We start from the raw sequence: 24,094 nt of genomic DNA, 5'->3' as shown, positions 1-24,094 counted from the left end.
AGTGCCCAGGGGGCTAAACCCTTCTAGGCAGGTAGGGCTGGTGTCCCTCCATCCAGGCCACCCTCTGAGCTGGGTGGTCCCCGGGCTGGGCTGGTGGCTCTTAGCAATGGCTGAGGAAAAGGGTGGTCTGGTTTCTAGAGGGTTTTTGTCCACAAGGTAAAAATCCCCATCACTCTGGCTCATCCCCCGTGGGGTCCTCTGCGGCTCAGCCCCACAGGCTGGGGGGTCCCCCCAGTAGCTCGGGGTGAAGTTGCCCACCCTGCACCCATCCCCCAGCCCTCAGCAGGCTGCATGCAGGGTGGGATGATGGCGGGGGGAGGGTGGAAACCAATTTCCTTTCAGCAAAACCGAAAGCAGCCCCCCCGCCTCCTCCCCCCCCCCCCCTGCGGAGCCGGCAGCCCCAGAGCCCCGCACATCTGCGGCATTGCGGGAGGGGGGAGGGTTTGTGCCTCCGGAAGGCTCAGCCTCTGCTTTGCCGTTGGCACGAAGGGCTGGGAGCCGCCTACTCAGCTGAAACCCAACAGCTTTTTCCAATTTGCTCTTTCCCCGGGCTGGTTCAATGCCCTGGGGCTCTGCGGGATCGCTGGCAAACCCACCCAGGCAGGGCAGTGGTGCCTGCCGGGGACCGGCCGTGCTCATCCCCCCTCCTTCCAGCTGGTAGGAAATGCTCCAAGCTCCCAGAAAATCTGTCCGGGATGCCCCAACCCTCCCGGCACCTCCGGGATGGGATAAATCCCAATGCCATGGGGAGAGGCAGCTCCTAAATGCAAGCAGCACGGTGCTTGGTCGGGGACAGTCCATGGCAAGGATGAGCTGTTGGCATTCAAAGTCTTTCCCAAAGGTTGCAGATGGGATGCACAAGGAGGTGAAGGTGTGGGTCGGGTTCAGAAGGTGTGGTTGAGCACCATGGGCTGGTGGGCTCAGGACCCTTCCGCCGCGGGAGGAGAAAACCCGATAACTCTTTGGCTCTCCGGGCAAGATACCCAAATTGGTCAAATCCAATAGTCCCAAGATCCTTCCATGTTTGGAAGCAAATTCTTTGCTCCCTTGGCAAGTCTGTCTGTCCTCGAAGAGCCGGCGGGGGGTATGTGTGTGTATATATAGCCTTTATTATAGGGGTGTGCAGCAAAGCCAGCTCCTAACCAGTCCTGCTCCATATGTGGCTGTGTGCTGTGTCCTGCAGCTTGGGACTGACTCTACCTTCAGAAGGGAAGAGGAAAGAAGAGGTGCTGAGACACTGGATGAGTGGGGTGGGTGGGTGGTGGACTCAATCCTGGACTGGCTTGGGTGCTCCTGCTGAATCCCAGCTGAGACCACAGGGAGGGCTTTGCCCTGCTCAGTTCACGGTTGGCACCTGGTTCTGATGGAGGCTGAACTCTTTGCTTTGAGGCGCAGGCTGGCGATGCTGTTTGGCCATGTTCACCCTTGGGTGGGGGTTGAGGTCCACTGGAGCTGTAGGAGGGGACAGTGCTGTGGGGAGGGAGCAGGGGAGGAATGAGGCCAGGGCCCACTGAGGAGTCCCCACACCCCACGGGTCCCGCTGGCTTCCCAGAAGGTTCCCTTGGGAGACCTCTCCCAAAAGAGCACTCAAGGCTGCAGCATTTTTATGTGGGGAACCCCTCAAACTATGCACCAGGAGGCCCTGCCTTGAGCTTTTATGGATGAGATGGCTGGATGTGGGGAGCTGGGAACCAGAAGGGACCCGTGTCCCTTCCTGTGCCAAGATGTGGGAAGGGTCAGCACGAGGCCAAGTGAATCCCTGGCCGACAATCAGGGCCCCTGCTCCAGCCCCAAAATGCATGGAGACAGGGAAGCCTGCCCAGCCCCAGGCAGGGGATGATCAGATGGGGCTGAAAGAGGTTCCCAGAGCAAGCCAGATGAGCCCCACAGAACCCCCCATGTCCTCAGCACAGGGCTGTGCTCCTGGGGTGCTGGGGTAGTCCCCAGGCCAGTGGTCTCATGGCCACCTTCTCCCCAGTGCCTGCACCTACCTGTATGGGGAGGTGCTGGTCCAGGAGAGATACTCTGGGGTGAGGGTGGTGGGTCGTGGTGCCATGGGTTGCTCAATGGCAGCTTCTTGCTGTAGGATTTGAGGAGTGAAGCTGATCTGTTGGCCAGCATCGCCCTCTCGTTGCGGCGAAATTTGGCTCTTCGGTTCTGAAACCAGACCTGCACGGGGAGGGAAAAGTGGTCAGTGGGGGGACCTGTGCCAGCAGGGATGTCCCAAGCATCCTTCCTACAGGTTGTGGTCATGTGGAAGGTGAGATGAGAGAGGGGACAGCCCCTACTCCTGGGGAGGAGGCAGAGGGTGATGGTTTCTCCCCCACAAATCTCTGCTCACCTGGACCCTCGCCTCGCTGAGGTTCACCCTTCTGGCCAGCTCCTCCCTCACGAAGGCATCAGGGTAGTGAGTCCTCTCAAAAACCCTCTCCAGAGCCTGCAGTTGGCTGCTGTTGAAGGTCGTGCGGTTCCTCCTGCTTCTTCTTCCTCTTGGCTGCCCCACGGCCTGGGCTCAGGCTCTCACCTGTGGGAAAGCACAGGAGAGCCACATCAGAACCAGACCCATGTAAGACCCCACGCAGGGACCTGGTTGAGCTCAAGCCCTTCTGGGGGTCTGCACTGCCTTGATCCCTGTGGGACCTGGGATTCCCTGAGGAGCAGAGCAGCCCCGTGCTCTCCTTGAGAATCAAAATGTGTTTCAGCACCTGCTGGACCTTAAAGAGTGAAACCCAATATTTGAAAGATCTTTGGTGGCTTCGTGTCTGGCTGAAACCACCCAGACCTGAGTTTAAACACCAGTCTTAGTGGGCTGTGGGGCAAAACTTCTGGGACTGCGTCTCAGACCCTCCCCTCTCAATGGGGCCATGGCCACGGATTCTCTTGGGTTTGGGTTTTGCTGAAGGTTCAGCTCAAGTTTTTATGGACAGCAATGGAAATTTAGCACCAAACACCTCTCAACACCCTTGGAGCCATGGCCATGTCCTCAAGGTGACACAGGGCTGCAGCTGAGCATCTGCTCCTCCAGTGCTGATCTGGAGCCTGAACGCAAACCCCATCACATCTCCCTGAGCTCAGCCTCCCGGGTTTATTTCTGGCTCCTGGAAACACGAAGCTCAGGGTGTAGTTTGGTTCCTCAGTATTGATCTTGAGCTTGCAGCCAGGCTGAGAGATTATTCTCCTCTTTGTCAAGAATATCATCAGGTTTTGGGCAAGTTTCTGGGGTCTTTCCCCGTGGTACCCAAGGAGCTGCCTGCAAAAAGAGCTCATGGGGAACACGTTTTGCTGGTGTTCTGGGGGTACTGGTTCACTCTTCCTCTCTAATGAAGCATCTGGATCCAATCTGTACCTACTGGTGGAAAGTATTTGGGAATTATTTGAAATGTTAATGGTTTTATGGTGTTCTGATTCATGGCAGGGTTATATTGGGCTTTTCTGCTCTGTATCACTGCAGAGGCCACGATGGGAGGAATTACTGCTCCCTGAGTGTGCTCCAGAAAGGATTTGCTAATGAGCTATCTTGATACTTATTAAATAGATGGCAAGGTTTGGAAATGATACTTCAGCAAGCAAAAATTTAAGGGCAGGAATATTAAATCTCCTGTTTCAAGGCACTGCTGAGCTGTTGAGAAAGAGGAAACTATGGGTTCTATGATCTTTAAGACCAGAAAAACCTCCTTGAGCCTTAATTCTGAATTATTCAGGCCATTAAATCTCTACCAATAAGTTCTGCACCGAGTCCCTAAGGTCCTTTCTTCCTAAGTATAGCACTCTTGGGAGCTGTCTCATCCTCAGAGGAGCCATGAGGACCAGAAAGACCCCAATACCTGCTGGAAGTGGCCTCCTGGAAAGCTCAGATGGTTTTTTGGTGTTTTGCTATGGTGAGAACCAGTGCCAGGATCAGGAACTGGGTGTTTCTAAAATCCTGAGCCATTAAGGAATGAAACTGGGCTGGGAGGAGTTGCAGGGCTATGGAAGTGGCACCTGGGCCACCTCCCAGGCACACACAGGGATGCTGCATCCTTTTGACCATGATGGGGACAAACTGCTGAAACCATGAGGAGGGAAGAACCTCTCTGGATGATGATAAGGGAGGAAAAGGATCTCTGTCCACCTCCCAGGGCCTCTCTGTAGCCACCATCATTTCTCTGGCTCTTTTATTGTGTCCTAAGTGCCTCTGGACCTTGATCCTTTGGGCTGGAAACACTTGTGCTCTTGTATTTGGGACAGGGCCTTCTTGGTTGGGTAAAAGACATGGTGGATGGCACCATACCAAAATACCTGTGGCTCTGAGACCCTTTCCCAGCCAGGAAACCACAGACTGCCCTTCCCTGCCCTTGTGTTTAAAGGCTCACAAATAAAATTCTCCAGATTCCTCCAGCCCTTGGTTCCTGCAGCTTCAAATGTTCTGCCAGTCTCTGCTTTCCAGTTGCCCCTTTTAGTTAAACTCCTTTTTTGGTCCTGTTTTCCTTCAGCTAGCTAAGCTGCTGGATTAAAATACACCAAGTCCAGCCATGGTTGTTCCCTGAGTTTTCTGGGAGCCAAAATGGGAACCATCAGGCTGGGAAGGGCTGCAGGATGTAGAGGGCAAGAGATGATTCCCTGAGGGTTTAGGGCCACCCCAGGGGGAAATTAGAGACCAGGGCTTGGTTCAAAAAGTGGCGTCACCAAGGGCACCCACTGCCCCCAGCAGACCAGCAATGATTTCAACAGAACTCCAGTAAATGTATAAATAACATTTATGAACCCCCTTTGGTCCCTCCCCAATTTAAAACCTGGCTGCAGGGCTTTCCATAAGTGGCTTCTTCTTCTCTCCCACTTTTAATTTGGCTGAAAGCAACGCAGGGGAGGAAAGGTTTCTTAAATTAACTCTCACACCACCTCCATAGGATCTGGCTCCATTTCTGGCTGGTTTCTGTCTCCCCAAATCCACGGAGCCAAGAGCTAAGTGGGAGCTGGGCAGTGCCAACCAATTCCTGTATGGGGCTGCCAGGGGGCTGGGATGGGGTTGGGCCAGGATGTGCCTGGGTGCTGGGGGTTCCTGGAGAGCTGCAAGCCCTGGGTTGTGCTCAGGTTGGGCCACTTTCTTCAGCCCTTATTGCTGCTTTTCATGGAAGGACCTCCTTCTGCTGGAGATCCTGCTCCAGGGACCTTCTTGGCAGATACCGGTGGCCAAAACCCCTTCCCCACCTTCTCACACCTCCCCTAAAACACAACCCCTCTGGTGTAGCTCAGATCTCCCCAGTCCCCACAGAAACCTTTGCCTTCCAGCTTGGTCTTTTCCCCAGCCCCTCATTTTCCACTCCCCTCCATCCCTTGGCAGCTCCAAGCTGGAATCCTCTGCTCAAGGATGAGCCTTGGTACCAACAGAGCCCTTGACCCCATTAGCTCAGCCAGGGTGGGTTTGGGGACCAGACAAATGTCCCCCTGATGGTTGGTGGCAGCTTTACAGAGGGCAAAGTGGGGTGGGATCCCTTTGGTTGAAGATGCTTTAATAACCCCAAAACTGGGCAGCCCAGAGCACTGGGTGGGCAGAGCTGGAGAAGCAGGAGATGGGGTGGGACATCCCTGCCAGCCCCAGGATTTGGGTTTAACTGAGTTTGATGACATATTAGAGGAGAAATCAGAAACCATTTCCCCCCCTGATGAGCTCTCAGGAATAAGAGTTTGGAATCACACCAAGTTCAAAACCAGCTCCTTGCTGTCCCTTTTACCCCAAAACATTGCTTTGGGGGAGGTGGTGGGATATGGGGAAATCCCAAGCTTTGCCTTGTGTCAGTTATAATTTGGGGGGGTTCTTTGGGGCATGGCTGGAGGCATTGGCTCCATTTCCCAACCCCGAGGTCAGAGGACTCCTGAGCCCCCCAGCCACCTTTTCTTTGGTGTATTTATCTTCCACTGATTACAGTTTCCTCTAAAAGGAAAAAAAATACCCAGGGGAAGGGGGAAAGCTGGGGGGAGGTGATGATAATGTTATTGAATAACAAAAGCTGAGCTGGGGGAGGATGGGAGAGGGGGGCACAGGGGGTCTGAGCAGAGCAGGACGGGCCCCGTGTGCTTCCCAAAAAAAAGACATCAGGAAAGCCACAAGTCTCTTCACTGATGATGTGAATGAGTTTGGAAGAGGGCCTGGATGCAGCTCCAGGAACTTCCAGCCTTCCCTTTGTGCTGCCCAACCTCAGGTAACACAGCTCTGCCCTATGGGTGGGGGCTGGGAGTCACCCCAAGACCTTTCTCTATGCAGGAACTGGGGAGCAACTGGTCCTGTCCCCTCTGCAGGGACAGGGCAGAGCTCTGCAGGTTCATGGAACCCACTTCCCAAGCTCCTGCCTTTTCCCACTCTACTTCCATCAGTTTTCCATGGGGTAGGGCTCAGCCTGGGCTTGCCAAGGGGGCCCATGCTGGCAGGGCCCCATTCTCTGGCAGCAGCCTCCTGGGGCTGTAAAGAGGTAAATTTACCCTAGATTTTCACTGAGGCTTCAGCTCTGACTTGCAACGTGTGATAAACAACCCCAAGATCCACTTCAGAGCCCTGGGGACCACGGTGTCCCCAGGCAGGGATGCTCCATCCCAGCAGCTCAGCCCTGGGAGTGGCTTCCTTGGCACTGGGCTCCATTGTGGAGCAGAAAACCCAGTTTTGGGGGGTTTCTTGGCAAAATGCTCATCCCAGAGCATGGTGACCAGGGTGGTCACCTCAGCAAGCCAAAAGCTGGGGTGTCCCAAGGTGATGCCACAAACACCCCCTGTGACCTGGGAAAGGGTTTCCTGGTTCCAGCTCTGCCCCTTGGCTTTGGGGTGCAAATCTCCCTCTTTTTATTTTTTTTTTTTTCTTTTTTGTGCCAGAAGGGACCAAGTTCAAGCCTCTCCTGCAGAAAAAAAAACCCAGGCCACATCCCCTCCAAAGTGTTTCATTTTCCACTGTGCTGCAGCCCCCAAAGACTTTTCTGCTGTTCAATTATTTCACGCGTTCCATTTCTTGCTGAGCACTTTGCCAAAGACCTTTTAAGCTTTACATTTTTTCACCTTCCTCCTCCCCAGCCAAATAATCAAACCTCTCGTACCATTTATTTCCCTTCTCTGCCTGGAATGGGTTTTTTGTTGGTTTTGTTTTTTTTTTTTCTTTCCACCCCCCCCCTTTTTTTTTTTTTTTCTTGGGTATAATTTAAGGGTTTGGAATAGCCTGGAGGGAATTAGCTGTAAATTTTCCTAAGACAAATAAATTCAGCCCTCTAAGTTTCTTCGTTTTTCAAGCTGTTGAGAGACATTTTGGGTTTGTTTTACTTGAAATAATGATCGTGGCATATCTGACCCTCAGGCTGCGGCCGGCTCGAAACCAAATAAATAGCTTTTATTAATTAAAGTTTATCCTTAACAAATAAAACCCCAATTTGATCTCAGCCGGCTGAATTAGGGAAAATAAACAACGGGTTCTCCGGGCACTTGATGTGGATTTAACAAATTAACACTGGGCCTTCATCAGGGAAGCCACGGGGTGGTGGAAGCTTTTTACAGCCAAGAAATCCTTTGGAAAAACAATGTCTGTCGGTTCTCCCAGGGTCTCTCGGTAAACATGTGGACTCCCTCCATCCCTTTCTGTGCTCAGGGGAAACGAGGAGAGCCCTGATGATGTCCAACCAGAGTTTCATGTGCAATTGTTTCACTTCTTCCCTTAATTTCTGGGATGGGGAGGAAAAGGTTCCCTTTGGGTGGCTCCAAGGAAAAGGTCTCAGGTTTGGGAATTGCCTCTCTCTGGGCTCCTTTGGATCCCAATCCACCTAAGACACCCGAAACTGGGCAGCTCAATGCAGCTGAACCATTTCCCAGCAGCATTCCCCATCTTGGGATGTGGCTGGAGGCAGCCTGGGGGACCTCCAAGCAAGGATGTGGCTGAAGGGACCCTCGGGGGGGGGGAGTTTGGGGGTTCATCCCTGCTGGCAGGACAGGGATTGCTGCAGAAGTGATGGTGGGAGCTGCCACTGTGGGTCTTTAATCTCCCCAGATCCTCTGGGGGGAGCTGGGGGCTGGGTGTCCCAGATTTGGTGCCTTTTCTGCACCCACTGGTGAGGCTGGAGTGGGTGTGGGGACCATCACAGCTTGGGGGCAAAACCTTATTAGTGTAACCCTCATTTCTCTGGGGTTTCACCCCACTACCCTTAGGGCCACCAACCCTGCCACAAGGCTTTGCTTAGGGATCCAAACCCATCCTGGGGACAAGAAGGAGCCAGGGAATCCCTGGGGAACGGGGCTGCCAAGTTCCCCATTGCCAGGATCCAGTTCCAACCTCCTCATCCTGCCCCAACACCATTCCCTGCTCCCCTGCATCCAGCCCCAGCCTCCAAAAACCCTGGGAATGCCAGAGGCTCCGGGAGGTGGGGATTGAAACCAAGGAGGAGTTGGGGGGGTGGGAAGGGGGTGGTCCAAATGTGCTGATTCCGAAGGAAACTTTCTCGGCTGCAGCAGTGAACATGAAAAATTTAAGAGAGGGGCAAGTCCCAGCTACTGGAGAAACATTACAGCAGAATGTTTCCGAGGATGTTTCACCTCATTAATTGTGAAAAAACTGAAACGCTGACACGTTTTTACAGCCTGCCAGTTTTGCTGGGGAAAAGTGTCTCTGGTAAAAAAAAAATAAAAAGGAGAAGCAAAAGCCTGGACTGAGAAAGAGGCCAAAGCTGTCCCGGGGGGGCCTTAGCCCGTGCTCACTGACAGGCAGCAGCAGCCTGGTTTATGGTTATGGAGCTGCTGCTACCCCAGCCAGAAACCACCCAGCTCCGTGGTTTGCTGCCCCCAGCCCTGCACAGAGCTGAGTTTTGGGAGGATCCATCCCAGGGCTGCCCAGCCTGAGGTCCCTGAATCCAGAGGTTTCTCCCTTTGCACCTCCGGGAGCTGGGATTGCAGCTCCGTGGGGATGCCCCGGGCTGGTGGGTGGTGTCTGGGCACACCCTGTGCTCTGTCTGACAAAAAATCTGAGCTGAGAAGTCCTGGAGGGCTGGCTGAGCATCCCTGCAGCACAGCTGGGAGGGGTCCAACCTGGGCTTGCAACCCAGCTGTGGCACAGCCTTTTCCCAGCTCATCCTCGTCATTAATGCAGCAAATGTGGGGTTTAGCTGGGTTCTGGGGACCAGAAGGAACGTGGGAAGGAGGAATCCTGTGTTGCAGGATGCTGTCTCTCCCTTAGGGACAGTCCCAGCCCAGCAGCAGCCACCAAATTCACAGGTGAGAGCCAGGAGTGGATTAAAGGTGGCTCTTCAGCAAGGGCTGAGGTGTTTTTTCTGCTGGAAAACCCAAGACAGACAGGCTCAGAAAATGTCAGAGTGAAGAGGGGAGGAAGAGAGGGATGAAGGCAGAAGGTGAAGAGAGGAGAACCAGATGGGAGAAGCCAGGGGAAACCTGCCGTGCTGAGTCATGCACTGGGATGTAGAGAGGATGCCCTGAAAGGTGAGACCCACAGGGCTGCCATGGTCTGCAGCAGGTAAAGCCTCAACCTCTGGAAGTGCCAAGCCCTTCCCAAAGACTTCACAGCCTTTCCCAGCATGCCAGAGCCTTCTGCATGGATGCTCGTGCTTGCCCAGCCAAGGCCAAGCCCTAGGAATGGTACCATACCAAGGAATGGCACTTTGGCACAGCCAAATCCTGAGTCATTGGAAGCATTTAATGAATTAATTGCAGCCACATTCCCCAGATGAGGAGGAAGGGTCCAGGGGATGCTGTGAAGCCTCAGGAAGGAGCTGGGGAACATCTTTGGCTGTGAGGGTCTGGTGGAGAGGGCTGAACAGCACAAGAAATTCTCCCCCTCTCCCAGGCAGCTGGGGAGATGATGCCACCCCCAACCTTCTGCCTGGGGTGGGAACAACCTTGGAGAAGGAGACATGGACAGATCCTGCTGCCAGGCTGAGCTTCTCCTGGATGCATCCCAGCCCTTCAGCAGGATCCAGCTCCCAGAGCCTGGTGCTGCCAGCATCCCCTGAACCCAACTGCTCCAGAAAGAGCCTCTGGCTGTCCTTTCCCAGCTGCCTGGCTCCTCTGTGTCCCAGCAGCCATTGTGCAGGGCCCCAGGGTCCCGACTGCCTGGCTGTAACCACCCCCAAGTGGCACCAGCCCAGGGCATCCAGCCCGGGACCCCGGATGCTGAGCGCATCCCTTGGCCTCAGGGATCTGCAAGCCAAAATTCCCTCCTGGGGCTGTGCCCGTGCAGAGGGTGAGTCCAGCCCTGGGAAAGGGCTTTCAGGAGCTGCCAAGAGCATCCTGTGTGCTTGGGGGAGGCTTCAACCACAGCCCCACACAATGGGCTGTCCCAGCTCCAGCGCTGCCGTGGCCCTCATTGTGTCAGGTCCTGGCAGGGATGGAGCTGCAAAGGGGATGAGGGGGGATGAGATGGGGTGCTGCTGCCTGCTGGGTGCCCTGGTTTTCCCTCCTGCAGGATGGCAGAGCAAGGAAAAAAACGTCCTGGGGAAGGTTCATCTCTGTTAGTTCACTGGGGACAGTGGTGGATTTGTGGTCGTGGTCTGGCATCTTCCCCACTGATGGAAGGAGAATACAGCTCCAGGGGGTTCCCACCCTCCTGGGGTCTCCTTTTATCCAGATGGGGTTGGGGCCACCCCAAGACTCCAAAAGCTCATCAGCAATGGTGCTGGTCAGAGGATGTCCCCTGCAAATGCCAAAGAGGGGGGACAGGAGGGATGCAGGGATGTGGGGGATGCTGTGCCCAGGGATGCTCTGAGAGGCTGGGCCACCCCAAAGGGCTCCTTGGCCAGATGCTGGTGGCCACGGGGCTGGAGGTGGAAGGATCTGGCAAGCCCAATCCAAGTACCTGGGGACAAGACCTGGTGATGGGTTTGAAGTGCTGAGCCAGAGCATTTTGAGACTTTTTGGTTTCCCACCAACCTGCCAGCCCCTGACCTGTGGGGACCTGGGGACCAACCAAAGGTCCTGGCTCTCCACCAGCTGCCAGGAGCCTCCCCAGTGAGCAGGCACTGACCTGGGGGTTTTGCTTTCATCTCTCCTGCCCAGGGGATCTTCTCATGGTGGGACAAGCCCAGGACTTGGTCTACCCTGCACTTCACCCAGGGATGGATCCCCTGGCCCTGCAGCCTCCCAGCTTTGCCCAGGACCCTCTGTGCCCATGGAAAAACAGCAGAGCAGGGACCTGAGGAGCAGGTGGGTGAACTGGCACAGGGAAAGGGGCACCTTGGGCTTCCTCCAAAACACTGGGGTTTGGGGCAGTCTTTGGGCAGAGGGGTGGCCACAGTGGCTACCCAAGCCCTGGGGATGGGCAGTGCCAGGTGGGTGATGCTGGGACAGATCCTGATGTGGGGTTAACTGTAGCAGATGCTGCTTCTCCCCCACCCTGCAAATATTTTAGAGCCCCAAAAGGTGCCACCATTGCTCCCCCACACACAGCGGTTTGTACCCCTTTGCCAGCAGGGGATGTGTTATTAATTAATGCTAATGAGGCTTGTGCAGCACCACTGCTGCCTGCAGAGCTCACCAAAACTCAGCTTCACTGCAAAGTGGTTTTTTTTTTCCCCAGGGGGTGGGGAAGGAGCTGGGTGGGTGGGTGCCTTCAGAGCACCCTGGTGGCAAAGCTCCCTGGGACCTTTGGAAACCAAAAGTCATCAGGCAGGGCTGGGTGGCAGGAACTCTGTGCTCCCCATGGTGATCCCAGCCTGTCTGCCCTCCAGAATAATGGTTTCTTGAAATTTATGAGCAAAAACCCCCTCGTGAGAGGTGGCAAACCTCCAGCACTGAAACCCAACCACTGCTACCCACTGTGGCCTGCCAAGGAGGGGGGAATGTTGGGAACCCCCCAGTGTCCCTTCTGCCACTCCTTCCTGACTCCCCTCCCATTTTTGAGGCCAATCAGGTGTTTTTCACACACCACCCAAAATGCCACAGCACCCATTTTAGCGCAAGTGCCAGCACCTCCCCAGCCCCTTCCTGTCCCTCTGGCCAGGGGACACGGGCAGGTTTGGCCAGGGTGCAGGAGCCCCCTGGGATCTCCTCCCATCACCACTCCCAGGAGACCCTGGTGGGTGCAGGCACGCACAGACATCCTGGAAACCCTCACCAGAGAGCAGCATCCCTGTCCTCAGGTCTGGTTTCATTTGAGGTCGATGCCTCTCGCCAAATTTATTGTAAAAACATTCTTTTAATAAGTGGCTCCTATCTTTTTCTTTTTTTTTTTTTTTACCCAGCCTGTGGTGGTTAACTGTTTGCAGGTCTTACAGCAGAGCTGGGTCCAGGGATGGCAGGGACAGAGGGACATCAGGATGGCATTACAGAGGACATCAGGGATGGCAGGGACTGAAGGGACACCAGGGATGGCAGGGACAGTGGGGATGGTAGGGACAGAAGGACCCAGGGATGGTATTACAGGGACAGTAGGGATGGCAGGACAGAAGGGACACAGGAATGACATTACAGGGACATCAGGGATGACAGGGACAGATGGGGCAAGGGATGGCATTACAAGGGACAGTAGGGACAGTGGGGATGGCAGGGACAGAAGGACACCAGGACGGCATTACAGGGACACAGGGATGGCAGGGACTGAAAGGACACCAGGGATGGCATTACAGGGACACCAGGGATGGCAGGGACGAAGGAACCAGGAATGCCACTACAGGGACATTAGGGATGGCAGGGTCAGAAGGGACACCAGGAATGCCACTACAGGGACATTAGGGATGGCAGGGTCAGAAGGACACCAGGGATGGCATTACAGGACACCAGGATGGCAGGCAGGTTGCTGGGGACAGGTGCTGGCTGCAGGGGACACCTCAGAGATAAGCAGGGTGGGGACAGCTGCCTTGGAGTCCCACTGCTGCAAAACCCAGTGGCACTGAGAGCCTGATCTTGTCACCCTAAGTCCTCATCCCACCCTGTGTCCCTGTCACACCATGCTGGAACCCTGCTGGATGAACCCCAAAGCCCAGCCAGAAGCAAAGTGGGCAGCAGGCTGGCACCAGGGTTTGGGCCTGGGGTGCAGTTCAGGACCTCTGGGCATTTTCATACCAATCCATACATTTTAACCCCAGGTGGGTACCAGCCCCTGCTGACCACGTGAAGGCTTCACAAAGGGGACAGGGCCTGGTAGTTGACATTTGTTTCAAGTTTTACAAACCTCTAATACTAATAGCAATGCTCAGTGTCTTTTAATTTAAATGAAAACAGTTATGTTTTTTAATTTAAAAAAAAAATCCCCAGAGGTATTTACAACCCCTAAATTACAGCCATGTGGCCAGCCCAGCCAAGAAAGTGAAACCTGTGAGGAAGGAGTGTTGAGGCTGCCCTGGCCTGAGCCCAGCACCGTGCTGGTGGCCATCCCCATGTCACCCACGTCCCCTCCACAGCACCACGGACAGACTCTGCTTCACACCTTTACAGGGACGTGAGAACCCAGGTCACAGAGCACCAATCCCCAGGGTGCTGTTCTGGTGGGATAGCATCCATCCTTCTGCCTCTCTCACATCCCTGCTGCCCTTTTTTTTTAACTCCTTCCTCTCTTTTCTTTTCCTCTTTTCTTTTTTTTTTTTTTTTTTTTTCCTCTTTTCTCTTTCTTTTCTTCTTTTCCCCTGGACTCACAGCAAGCTGCCACAGGCAGAGGTAAGAGCAATGCAATGCAAACCCCCCTTTGCCCCCCCCCCTCACTGCTCTGTACAGCTCAGGGTGCAATGCAGCCCCCAGTGCCCTGCACAGCTCGGGGTGCAGCCCCACCCTGGGGTGACCTCTCCTGCTGCCCCAACCCCTCTGCCCACCCTGTCCCCCACATCTCCTGGCTCTGCTTCCCCCCCTCCACCTCCCCACTCTGACCCTGCACCCCCGACTCTTCAACCCCCCCGTACTGCTGTGGGGCTCCCACACCCCTTGGCACTTTGGCCCCCAGCTCTCCACCCTCTCCAATGCTGCCGGGTGCCCCCCACATCCCTTGGCTTTACCCCCCCAGCTCCCCGCTCTCTCCAGCCCTGCTGTGTGCCCCCGCAGCCCCCCACTCTCCTTTCCCTGCCTCTCACTCTTTCCAGCTCTGCCAGGTGCCCCCCTTGCACCCCTTGCCTCTCCCCCCCCATTCCTGCATGTGCCCCTGCAGCCCCCCAGCTTTCCCCTTCCCAGCCCCCCACTCTTTCTAGCCCTGCCATGTGCCCCACACACCCCCAGCTCTTCTCCCCCCATTCCTGCCATGTGCCCCCGCAGCCCCCCAGCTCTCCCCATTCCTAGCACCCCGATCTCTCCAGCCCTACCGTGTGCCCCCACATGCCCTGCCTCTCCCTCCCCCATTCCTGCCATGTGCCCCCCGCCCCTTCTCCCCCCATTCCTGCCATGTGTCCCCTGCACCCTACTCCTTCCCCCCCAATCCTCCCATGTGCCCCCATTCCTGCCATGTGCCCCCCAGCTCCCCCCCATCCCTGCCATGTGCCCCCACCCCCCCAGCTCTCCCCCCATTCCTGCCATGTGCCCCTCCACCCCCTACTCCTTCCCCCCAATCCTCCCATGTGCCCCTCACCCCTTCTCCCCCATTCCTGCCATGTGCCCCCTGCCCCTGCCTCTTTCCCCCCCCATTCCTGCCATGTGCCCCCTGCACCCCCCCATCTCTCCCCCCCCATTCCTGCCATGTGCCCCCACACCCTCTACCCCTTCTCCCCCCATCCCTGCCGGGTGCCCCCGCACCCCCCGCACCCCCGCTCCCCGGCCATGTGCTCCGCAGTCTCCTCGCGTGTGAAGCGGCCGCCCTGGGGTTGGGTGGGGGAGGATGGCGCCTCTCCACATCTGGTTTCAACGCGCTTGCCTGGCGCCGGCTTAGCCACAGGCTCCATCCCGAGACACAGAGGCTGGAACAGCCCCCGACATTCTTCCTCAGCCATCGCTCAGCCGCAGCTCAAAAGCTGCTTTATTTATACGCGCTCCAAGAGGGGGGGGAATGAGGAGGGAAGGAAGGGGAGGAGACGGCGGCGGCTGCTTCTGCTCTCTGAAGGCTGCGGTGTCCCCTAAAAGCCCTGAGCTGTCCCACCCCCATCCTCGGCTCTGCCCATCTCCTGGAAGCTTTCTTCCCCCAGCCCGGGTGCAGGACCAGCGCTGTGGCCTCGTTACGGCCTCCGCTTAATTAATGCCCCCTCCCCAGCTGCTGTTCGCACCCGGAGATGTGCAGGGCTGGGGACATTCCCAGGGAGACCCCATCCGTACCCCTAATGTCCCCAGGCAGGGACAATCTCCCCCAACTCCAGCAATCCTATTTAATCCTTATTCCCCCCCTATGGGACTTGCAGCCAAAGCCACTGGTGTGGGCTCTGGGGGGGTGAGGAGGGGTGAGGGAACCCTATCTTTCCCTAGAGATGGGTTGTGTGTGTCCTCAGGCTGGGACAATTTTCCCAGCCCTCCAACATCAGCATCCTATTAACCCCCCACCTCCCTCCTATGGGATCCCCAGCCAGAGCTGCCGGCACAAGCTGTGGGTGGGGGATGTCCCATGGGTGGGCACCAGACCCACCCCCTGCACCCTCAGCCGTGTCCCCAGAGCTGGACAGGTTTATCCTAAGGGAAGCAGAGGGCAGGGAAGTGTTTGGGAAAGGGCATTTTTCCTTGGGAAGGCTGGAAATCCTCTCCCACAGCCCCTGCATCCCTCAGGTGAGCGAGAACATTGGGAATGGGGCAGGGTGGGATTTATTTTTTTCTTTTCTTTTTGATTCTTAGAAATTCAGGGACATCCAATGGGAAAGCTGCCCAGGTTCTGCAGTGCTGTGGCAGCGCTGGCAAACAGGCATTGGAAAACCACCTTGAAATTCCCAAACCAGTCCATCCTCCCTGAGCTGCATTGCTGTCCCCATGCAAGCAGCAGGGCAGGGCAGGGGTGGTTGTTTCTGCCCTCTACACTTTCACCCTCTCCCCAGTTGCTTTTTTTCAGACAAGAGGAAAAAAAAGAAAAAATTATTGGCATTAACCTGGTCCAAATCCTTTCCTGGTTCCAGCTCAGCCTGGCCACAACCACTGCCCTGGAATTTTAAAGGATGCTCTGAGCCTGCCCCCGTGGCTCAGGGATCCCATCATCCTTGGGAGAACAACTCCCTTCCAGCCACTGCTTGTGCCTCAGGGAAGGGACAGGGGACACCAAGGCTCTGCCAAAGCCCCAAAGCACCCAGATCCCATCCTCCTTTAAACCCCATCCCTTTGGCTCACTGGGAGGATAATTCCCCGTGGCTGAAGGAAAGCAGTGCCAGGAGAAAGGGTGATCAGGAGGGTTTCCTAACGAGGCAGCCTCAAAGCCCCAAATCATTTCATCAGCCTCCCAGCTCCAGACACACGCCAGGCTCTCCTAAAATGCTGATTCGTTGAAATTCACCCATCTTGCCTGCACGGAGTCGAAATTTCATATTTTTCCTGTGAATCAGCCCCGTTCCCTGAAATAACAGCCCCAAAAGGAGAGGGGAAAATAGTCTTGCACTGAGCTGTTCCTGGTCGAGCTAGACATAACAGACTGGGGGGTCAGAGGGGGGACAGGACACAGGCAAGGTGTCCCTGCCCTGGCACCCTCCTGGGCTGGGTATGGCTGTGCTCAGAGCACATCAGTGGGTGCTGCCAGGGCCATAGGGGAGTGGGGTAAAGCCCCCATGGCCCCCATGGAGGTACACCCCATATTGTGCCCTCCAGCTCCTGTCAGAGGTGGCTTTTGCAGCTCTGCCCCACGCTCCTGAGCTCCTTCCCCACTGGAAAAATCCGGGGATAGGAAGGAGCATCCCCCCAGCAGTGCGCTGCCAAAAACCTGGCTCACTGCAGGTGTCAAGAGGAGGAAAATCCCAGCGGTGAGAAGTTAGGGGGGAAGTGATTTTCCTGCCTTTCTGGCCCAGCCAAAGATGCTCTGGTTCCTGGGCTTGCCCAGCAAAGGCACCCCCTACCCCCCCCCCCCCCAAATTTGAGGGTATGGGGATGGTGTGAGTGGCACCTTTGGGGACTGGAGGGACAGGGAAGCAGAGAGTGGGGGGACCAGGGTGGACCCCCATATCAGAAGCCCTATGAGTCCTGGGGTCTCCCAACTGTCACCCCACCCCAGGGTCCCTCCCTGCCTGTCCTGGCAGGGCTTTGTGCTGCTCTGGCTCATTTTGGCAGAGCTGTCACCCAACTCATCCTGCCCATGCCATGGGGAAAAGCATCACTCACACCCCCCCACCCCATGGTGTCTGGATGAGCAAGAGCCAGGGACAAACTTCCACCCACCCGAGGGACAGGGGGCCACATGCAGGTCCCGTGGCAGTGTCACAGGGTGACAGACCCAGCTGGAGGGGTCATTCTGCAAATTGGGGCTGTCCCCTACAGCAGCCGGAGGGGTGCAGGGGGGGTCTGGTCCCCGGAGCATTTTTTTGTTCCAAGCTGGGTGAAGGTCTGGGAAGTGTCTGGGTAAACTGGGACACAGCAGGCTCTGCATCCATCCCTCCCCTGTTTGCCAGCCCCAGCTAAGCGCTAACAAATGTGGCTGGGGGCGGGCCGGGGAGGGGTTTTTTGGCACCCACACCCTCCGCGTTGATGGATGCGACACTCGGGACCTGCCACCACCGGGCACAAGACAAGTGCTGGTCTTGGGCACACCCTCACTCTGCTGTCCCCTCCCGTCCTGCTTCAGCAGCCCTGTGGGTACCACTCCTGCACGAAGATAAACCTCACGTCTTAGGGTCTGCAGCCCTCAAAGCTCCCCAGGAAGGGAGGTGTCCCCAGGCAGGCTCTGGGGACGGGAAGGTGACAGAGTCGTGGCCCATGCAAGGATGGGTCCTGTCCCGGGTGCCACCCCAGCCCGGCTGCGCTGGCCTTACAAGGACCGAGACTGCTCACCTCCCCCCTGCTCTGGATGCCACCATTCCCCAGATCTGCTCTCCAGGGGGTTTGCCAGCCTGGGAGAAAACCATGGAGAGGGAAAGGAGACTCCTGTGCCCGGGCACCCACAGCTGATGCTGGTTTGGAGAGCAGCGTGGGACCATGTGTGCTGTAAACCCCACACCCCACAGGTGGGTCGTGTCCCACCTCCAACATCAACCCTTAGGCTGGGCTGAGCAGGTCCTGGTGCCACCCTGAGCAGCTAGGTGCCACCCTGAGGAGCCAGGTGTCACTCTGAGCAGGTCCTGGTGCCACCCTGAGGAGCCAGGACCTCTGATGTCTCCTCCTCTTGGGAACAAAAGCATGAGGGAATCTCCTTGGAGAGCTGCAGATGCTTCTCAAAGCCTCTCACCAACTGTGGGGGTTGAGTCAAGGTCCCACCAGCCATGTCCCTCCCTGAGGTGTCACTAATTAATGACACTGTTTAATTGCAGCAGGTGCCAGCTGCACCAGGTCCATGCCTGGATGAACCCTGGGGCACATCCCATCCCTTTTTCTGCAGTCAGAGTGTTCCAGGCCTGCCTCCTGTCCCCACAGCTGGGGGGTTGAAGTGTTCCCAAACTGTGCCTCCTCTCTGGAGGGGACAGGTGCTATCTGGGACACAAAAATGTGTCCTGTGAGCCAGCAGCAGCACAACCCTGGGGCTGGGTTCCCATGGGGACATCAGCTGGGATGGTCCTGCCAGGGGGATGGTGTCAGAGCCCTGGGAGCTGCTTGGGGTAATTAGCCACCACTTGACCCCAAAAGCAAGTCCCTTCCCTTTTTCCACTGTTACCAGGTCCCTGCCTCACTTCTCCCTTTTCAGCTCCCCTCATTTATGTAATTAAACCCCAATTTGCTGTAACATCACTTTAATAACCACTGCCCTCTCGGGTGCAGCCTCCTCCTCTCTCTTCATTGCTGCACCAACCCAACACCCTGGTGTGGGCCAGGGGGTCCTGGCTGCCCTGGGGCTGAGGAAGGGGCTCCAGGAGCTGCCCTGCAAATGGGGTGCTCAGGGACCACCCCCCCTCCTCTCCTCATCACCTGGCTGCAGCCAGACAGGCAACGTGTGTCTGTCCTGGGCTCCAGGATCCCTTTGGAGTGGCTGCAGCTCCTCGTCTGAGCCTGACCATGACTCCAGTGACTCTTCCTGAGTTTTCAGCCCCGAAGCCACCACCAGAGCCAGCACCCGAGTCCCTCTCCCATCCCAGGCCGGCACCAAAAGTAAGTTCATTGTTTTGAAAAGGCATCAGTCAAGGCCTGCTGGCTAAAATTACCCTCCTGCTTTATCATCTTGAGAACATTAAGGGCTGTTGTTAACAGATGTTTCGTGTTACACGTTATTTGTTAGTCTAATGAAAGGAGGTGAACAAGCTTTCAAGACCTCAGAAGTTGTGAGGAAGGTTTTGGAGGGGAGGCTGCTGCTCTGCTCTGCTCTGCTCTGCTCTGCTCTGCTCCAGGGGAGGATGAAGATGATAATGAAGATGAGGATCCTGTTGGGGTTTCCTCGCTCTTGCTCGGCTTGGGTGATTCCTGCCTCTTAATTTTTGGGTGTCACAAGAGCAAGGTGGGATCTGCATCCATGCTCAGCAAGGATGTGCTGGGTGCCCTCAGGACCAGTTTGGTGCTGGGCCAAGGCAGAGGCTGAGCTGCAGAGGGAGCTGGGGACTGCTCTGGTCCCCCGTGGTGCAGCAGGCAGGGATGTGCCGGCCCTGTAAGGAACGCCAGAGGGGCTGCTCCTGGAGGAGATGGGGTGCTGATGGCCCAGGGACTGCCCCCCTCTGTCCCTGGTGGGGAGGGCTGTGGGATGGGGATGGTGAGTGAGGGCAGGAGGGGAGTTTGAATCCCACTCTGGCAAAGAATAAAACCCTGCCCTGAGCTCCTCCCAGCTCTGCCATCCTCGGGTCCAGAAGCGTCCTGCTGCTTCTCCACCTGGGGAAGGGGAGAGGCTGCAGTCTGCTGAGCATCCCTGCACTGGCTCTGCCTCACAGAGGGGGTGACAATGGCTTTACTGCAGGCTTGGGGCTGCTCCTCCTCCATCCCACGGGAGCAATGACCCTGATAACCTGAGCACAGAGCCCCATCCTACACAGAACACTGCCATTTGCACATGGTACGTGTGGGTCCATTTGCATAACCACTACCACGGACCTGCGGGCCTCCAAACTTGCATCTGGCAGGAAAACAAACCACAAGGGTGCTGGAGAAGACAATGAGAAAATGCTGAGGGGCTGGTTTACTTCAAGGATACCAATAAAAGCTAATGTTACCAGTAAAAGTTCCTCTGCTGTCATCACGCTGATGCCGAGAGCATCACAGATGTGGAGCAAAAAGGCTGATGCTCGCCAAGGCAGGGCATCTGCCCCGTGTTTAGGGTCTCCCCATCTCGATTTGGGAAACTGAATCCCAGTTTAGGCAGTGGGTAACGGGTGTCACAGGTCCATGTGTGCACACACAGAGGTTTTCTTCACTGTTTCCTTGTTCTCTCCTTGTTCGCTGCTCTCGGTCCCCATCACTCAGGTATTTCTCTCTCTCTCCAGGCGGGGAAAATGCTTCCACTCCTGGATAAGTTGCTGGAAAAATCCCAGATCTGTTGGTGTCATCACTGCAACCACGCTGGAAAGGTGCTAATGGAATATCCCCCATGGTGGGATCAGCAGCTCAAACCCCCACAGGGCCTCTGTCCCCTGAAGTAATGGACTTTTAGGGTGAAAAAATTGACTTGTGGGGTTCAGCCAGCCCCCTTGCCTCTCTTTCTCTCTGGTATTTGCATCACTCACAGTCTCCACTGAGCCTCCTTGGGGTGCATTAGGAGCTCAACAGGGTGATGGTTTCTCCACAGTTCTGCAAATAGCCCTGAGCTGAGCTGAGCTGGCTGCTGGCTGGGTTTCCAAAAGCTGTACCATCCCACACGCTGTACTCTGTCTGTGTGTTTGTGTGTTGTTGTGTCCCAGAGGTCCCTTCCGTGGGTGAAAACCTCCCCACAGTCCCAAAGGGAAGGCAATGCAAGAACCACAACCCAAAACCCTAGGAACGGGAAGGAGGGGAGGGCGGAAAATAACGCCAAAAAATACCAGATCCATCCAGAAAGCACTGCCCAGCCCCTAACCCAGCCCTCAGCACCCCCAAGTGGAGGCAGGTTGGGGGGTGGGGGCTCAGAGGGGTTTCTCCGTGGAGGGAAAGGTTGTGTAGGGTGTCAGAGGTGGGTGGGAAAACGATGCAGGTGAGGAGGGAGCACAGGGAGCACCCTGCATGGGGCTGTTTCTCACCTTTGGGATGGCTGAGCCCATTCCACCCCCACAGCTTCCCCGGTGGCTCCGTACCGGGTCAGGCCCTTGGCAGGGTCAGCTGTGCTCCAGGGCTCCAGAAAACAAATTCGGGATACCAACACCCAGCCGGTGGGCAGGCTTGGGGGATGCCCACCCCCAGGGGCCCCTCGAGTGGAAGGGAATCTGTCGGGGCTGCAAGCCCACACTCTGCCTCCTTCTCCATCACTGCCTGCCCTCTGCTCCCCGAGGGACACTCGGTTCCAGGGGGGATCTGGGGCTGTCAGGTGCCCCCGGACCGGGACTTTGGCCACAGGGACGGACGAATCCTCCTCGTCCTTCGGGTACCGGAGCCGGGATGCGCCGGGGCCGTGGGAGCGGCGCGGGAGGGATGTGCGCTGCCCGATGCGGCGACAGCCACGGGTGTCCCGTTAAAATCGCCCAACGAACCCGTGTCCCGGGTCGGTCCCCGTCCCATTTCCCAGTCCCGACTCTACCCCCGCCGGCCCGTTGCTGCCGCCGGTGTTACCGGCCCGGAGTAACGCAGCGGGCGGCACCGGGAGGGGACCCTACGGCCCCGCCGGGCCGGCTCCACTCTCCGGGACGGGAAACCGGGACGGCGATCCCAGGGGGAGAAGGGGGGATCCCGCAGGCCGCGGATCCCCGGCACTCACCGGGCCGCCCGGGACTGTCCCGAAGCCGGCACCTCCGGTGGCGGGCGGGGACGCAGCCGGTGCGGTGTCCCCATCCCCCGGTGCGGTGCCTCTGGCCCCGCCGGGGTGTTCCCCTCTCCGCGCAAATATCCATCTGTCCCGCTGCAATATCCCAGTCCCCTGGTACGATGTCCCCCTTCCCGGTGCCATGTCCCTCTGCCCCAGAAGTCGGGGTGTCAGCACCCCTTCCATTCGCCCCGACCGGGGGTCTCCTTCTCCCTCTCCCGATGCCCCCCCACACCGTTGCTGGGGAACACACCGAACCCCTTATTGTCCGCGGTGCCCGGTCCGGACACATAGCGGGGACACCCCATCTCCAAAGCTGCCCCCTAACCGGGGGCGGCACATCCCGGGCGGCGGGACTCACCGTCCTGGGGTGCTGCCTCGCTGCCGCTGCTGCCTCCCGAAGGGCTCCGGCATGGCTTTGCCGCCACCAGGCGGGTTGGGGGACGGCCGAGGGGGTCCCGTTCATACCGGCCGCTTACCTCCTCCAAGGTCGAGGAGGTGGCTGACGCTGAAGATTTTTCCGGCTTTGAGGATTTTCGGGTGGTTCCGGACCGCGCACGGCCGCTGGGGCAAACGGCCTTGTCCATGGGCGAAGGTTGGCGCCGAGTCCATGGCTCCCACCCCAGCCACCCCGAGGTGCCGGGCCGCTCCCCGGCCCCCGTTCCCCCACTTCCCCCACCCCCCAAAAGAAAAAAAAAAAAAGAAAAAAATTTTTTTTTTTTTTTTTAAATGGGGGGGTGTGTGGAAAAATGCCGGCTTCCCTATGAGTCCGGCTCCCTCCCCAGCCCCTGTTCCCGCCTTGTGCTGACGTCTTGGGGAAAAAAACCACGCTCCCAGCCCCAAACTTTCTTCCCCTGCTCTTTGCTCTGGAGCTGTTCAAACAAACGCCCCTGCCTCCGAGCTGAGCGGGGCGGCCCCTCTTTCCCCCCCCCCCCCCCCCTCAACCCCCCGGCATCGCGACCTGCCCCCTGCCAGGGGCCGAGCCCCACCGGCAGCCAAGCCACGGAAAAGAAGTGGGGGGGGAAAAAAAAGAGAAGGAGGGAGACTCCCCCCCTTACCCCATCCACATCATCCCCCCCCCCAAGCTCTGCTTTAAGTGCTTCTATCAACAAGTGTAAGTGGCTGCGCTCCGTGGGGAGGGATGGGGGGGTGGGGGGGAGAGGGGCCGGGTTTCCCGAGCCCCGAGTGGGGCTGGAGGGAGAGGTGACCCCCAGGTTAGAGGGGGATAAGGCCCCCCCTCCATCTCCAAGCTCTCCCCCCGCCTCGGTCCCCATCAACCCCAGAGCAAGGTCACCTCTCCTGGGAGCAGCCTGGCTCTCTCGCCTTAATGAGATAATTACGTCCTGCACCACGGTTAAAAACTCCTGGGCTGCTTCCCTTGGGGTTAGAAAGAAACCTCCCTAATGAAAACCAGCCACCGGGAGAGCAAAAAGGAGGTTTGGTGTGTTGCTTTTTTTTTTTTTCCTCTCTTAAAAAATCATATATATATATATATATTTATATATATCGACACATATAGGCGGGAGGAGGGGGATGGGAGGGAGGGGGGATAGAGCCGGCAGTTGGATGCTGGTGCCCAGCGAGGGGATGGGCAGAAAGGGCAGAGCTGGGGGTGTTATTTCTCCCCCGGTGCCCCCCTGCCCACACAAGGTCTGGGCTGCACACACGCAAAGGTTCGGACCCGAAAGCTTTGGGCCCGAAGCTTCAGCTCATTTCTGAGCTCATAAACATCCCGGCTCCAGCGCAGCCGAGGGAGGCAAACCCCTGGCTGAGTTATTTTAACATTTTTTTTGTCGAAAGCCTTTTTCTTGCGCTCCCTTCCCCTTCAAGTCGGAGGCGTGCGGGTTTGCAGCCAGGCAGCGCTGCCAAATCTGATCTTCCTGACGGGGAAGCGGCTTCCCAGAGCTCTCCAGCTTGGAAGGGGTGTAGCTGAAGGCAGCTTTTGGCTCTCTTCGACTCCGCGGGGGGCTCCCCGAGTGTGCAAATGAGTCAGCCCAACCTCCCTTCCCCCCTTCCTTTTTCTTTTCTTTTTTTTGGGGGGTTGTGGGTTTGGTTCATTTATTGGCTCTGTTAGCCCAATTTATTGGCCCCATGGACACCTCAGGAGTCAGCGTTGGTGTCTGGTCCTTGCCTGTGTAAACCAGGGACTGGTGTACTGGTGTCACACCACTTTCTGCTCCTGCACCCCCGGGGCTGCTCCCCACGGATGGGGGTTTTGCCGTAGCCCAGCACCCAGCTGGATGGGTCCCCAGCAGTGCTAGGGTGGACTCTGGGAGC

General features: G+C 57.1%; 1 protein-coding gene across 1 annotated transcript; it reads right to left on the bottom strand.

The window, feature by feature from the left end:
• Positions 1–309: 309 nt before the first annotated feature.
• PRRX2 (paired related homeobox 2) lies at positions 310–22,429 on the bottom strand. The gene is given in 11 exon segments (XM_030461266.1): positions 310–1,383; positions 1,386–1,442; positions 1,445–1,470; positions 1,992–2,082; positions 2,085–2,169; positions 2,342–2,477; positions 2,479–2,524; positions 22,179–22,221; positions 22,223–22,330; positions 22,332–22,403; positions 22,406–22,429. Coding segments are annotated over 11 exon segments (735 nt in total). The 3' UTR covers positions 310–1,336.
• Between the last annotated feature and the right edge of the window lie 1,665 nt (positions 22,430–24,094).

The sequence above is a fragment of the Calypte anna genome, chromosome 17 (assembly GCF_003957555.1).
Source record: "Calypte anna isolate BGI_N300 chromosome 17, bCalAnn1_v1.p, whole genome shotgun sequence".
Lineage (NCBI taxonomy): Eukaryota > Metazoa > Chordata > Aves > Apodiformes > Trochilidae > Calypte > Calypte anna.
Note: the sequence above shows the minus strand (reverse complement) of the source record. Positions and strands in the feature narration are given on the sequence as shown.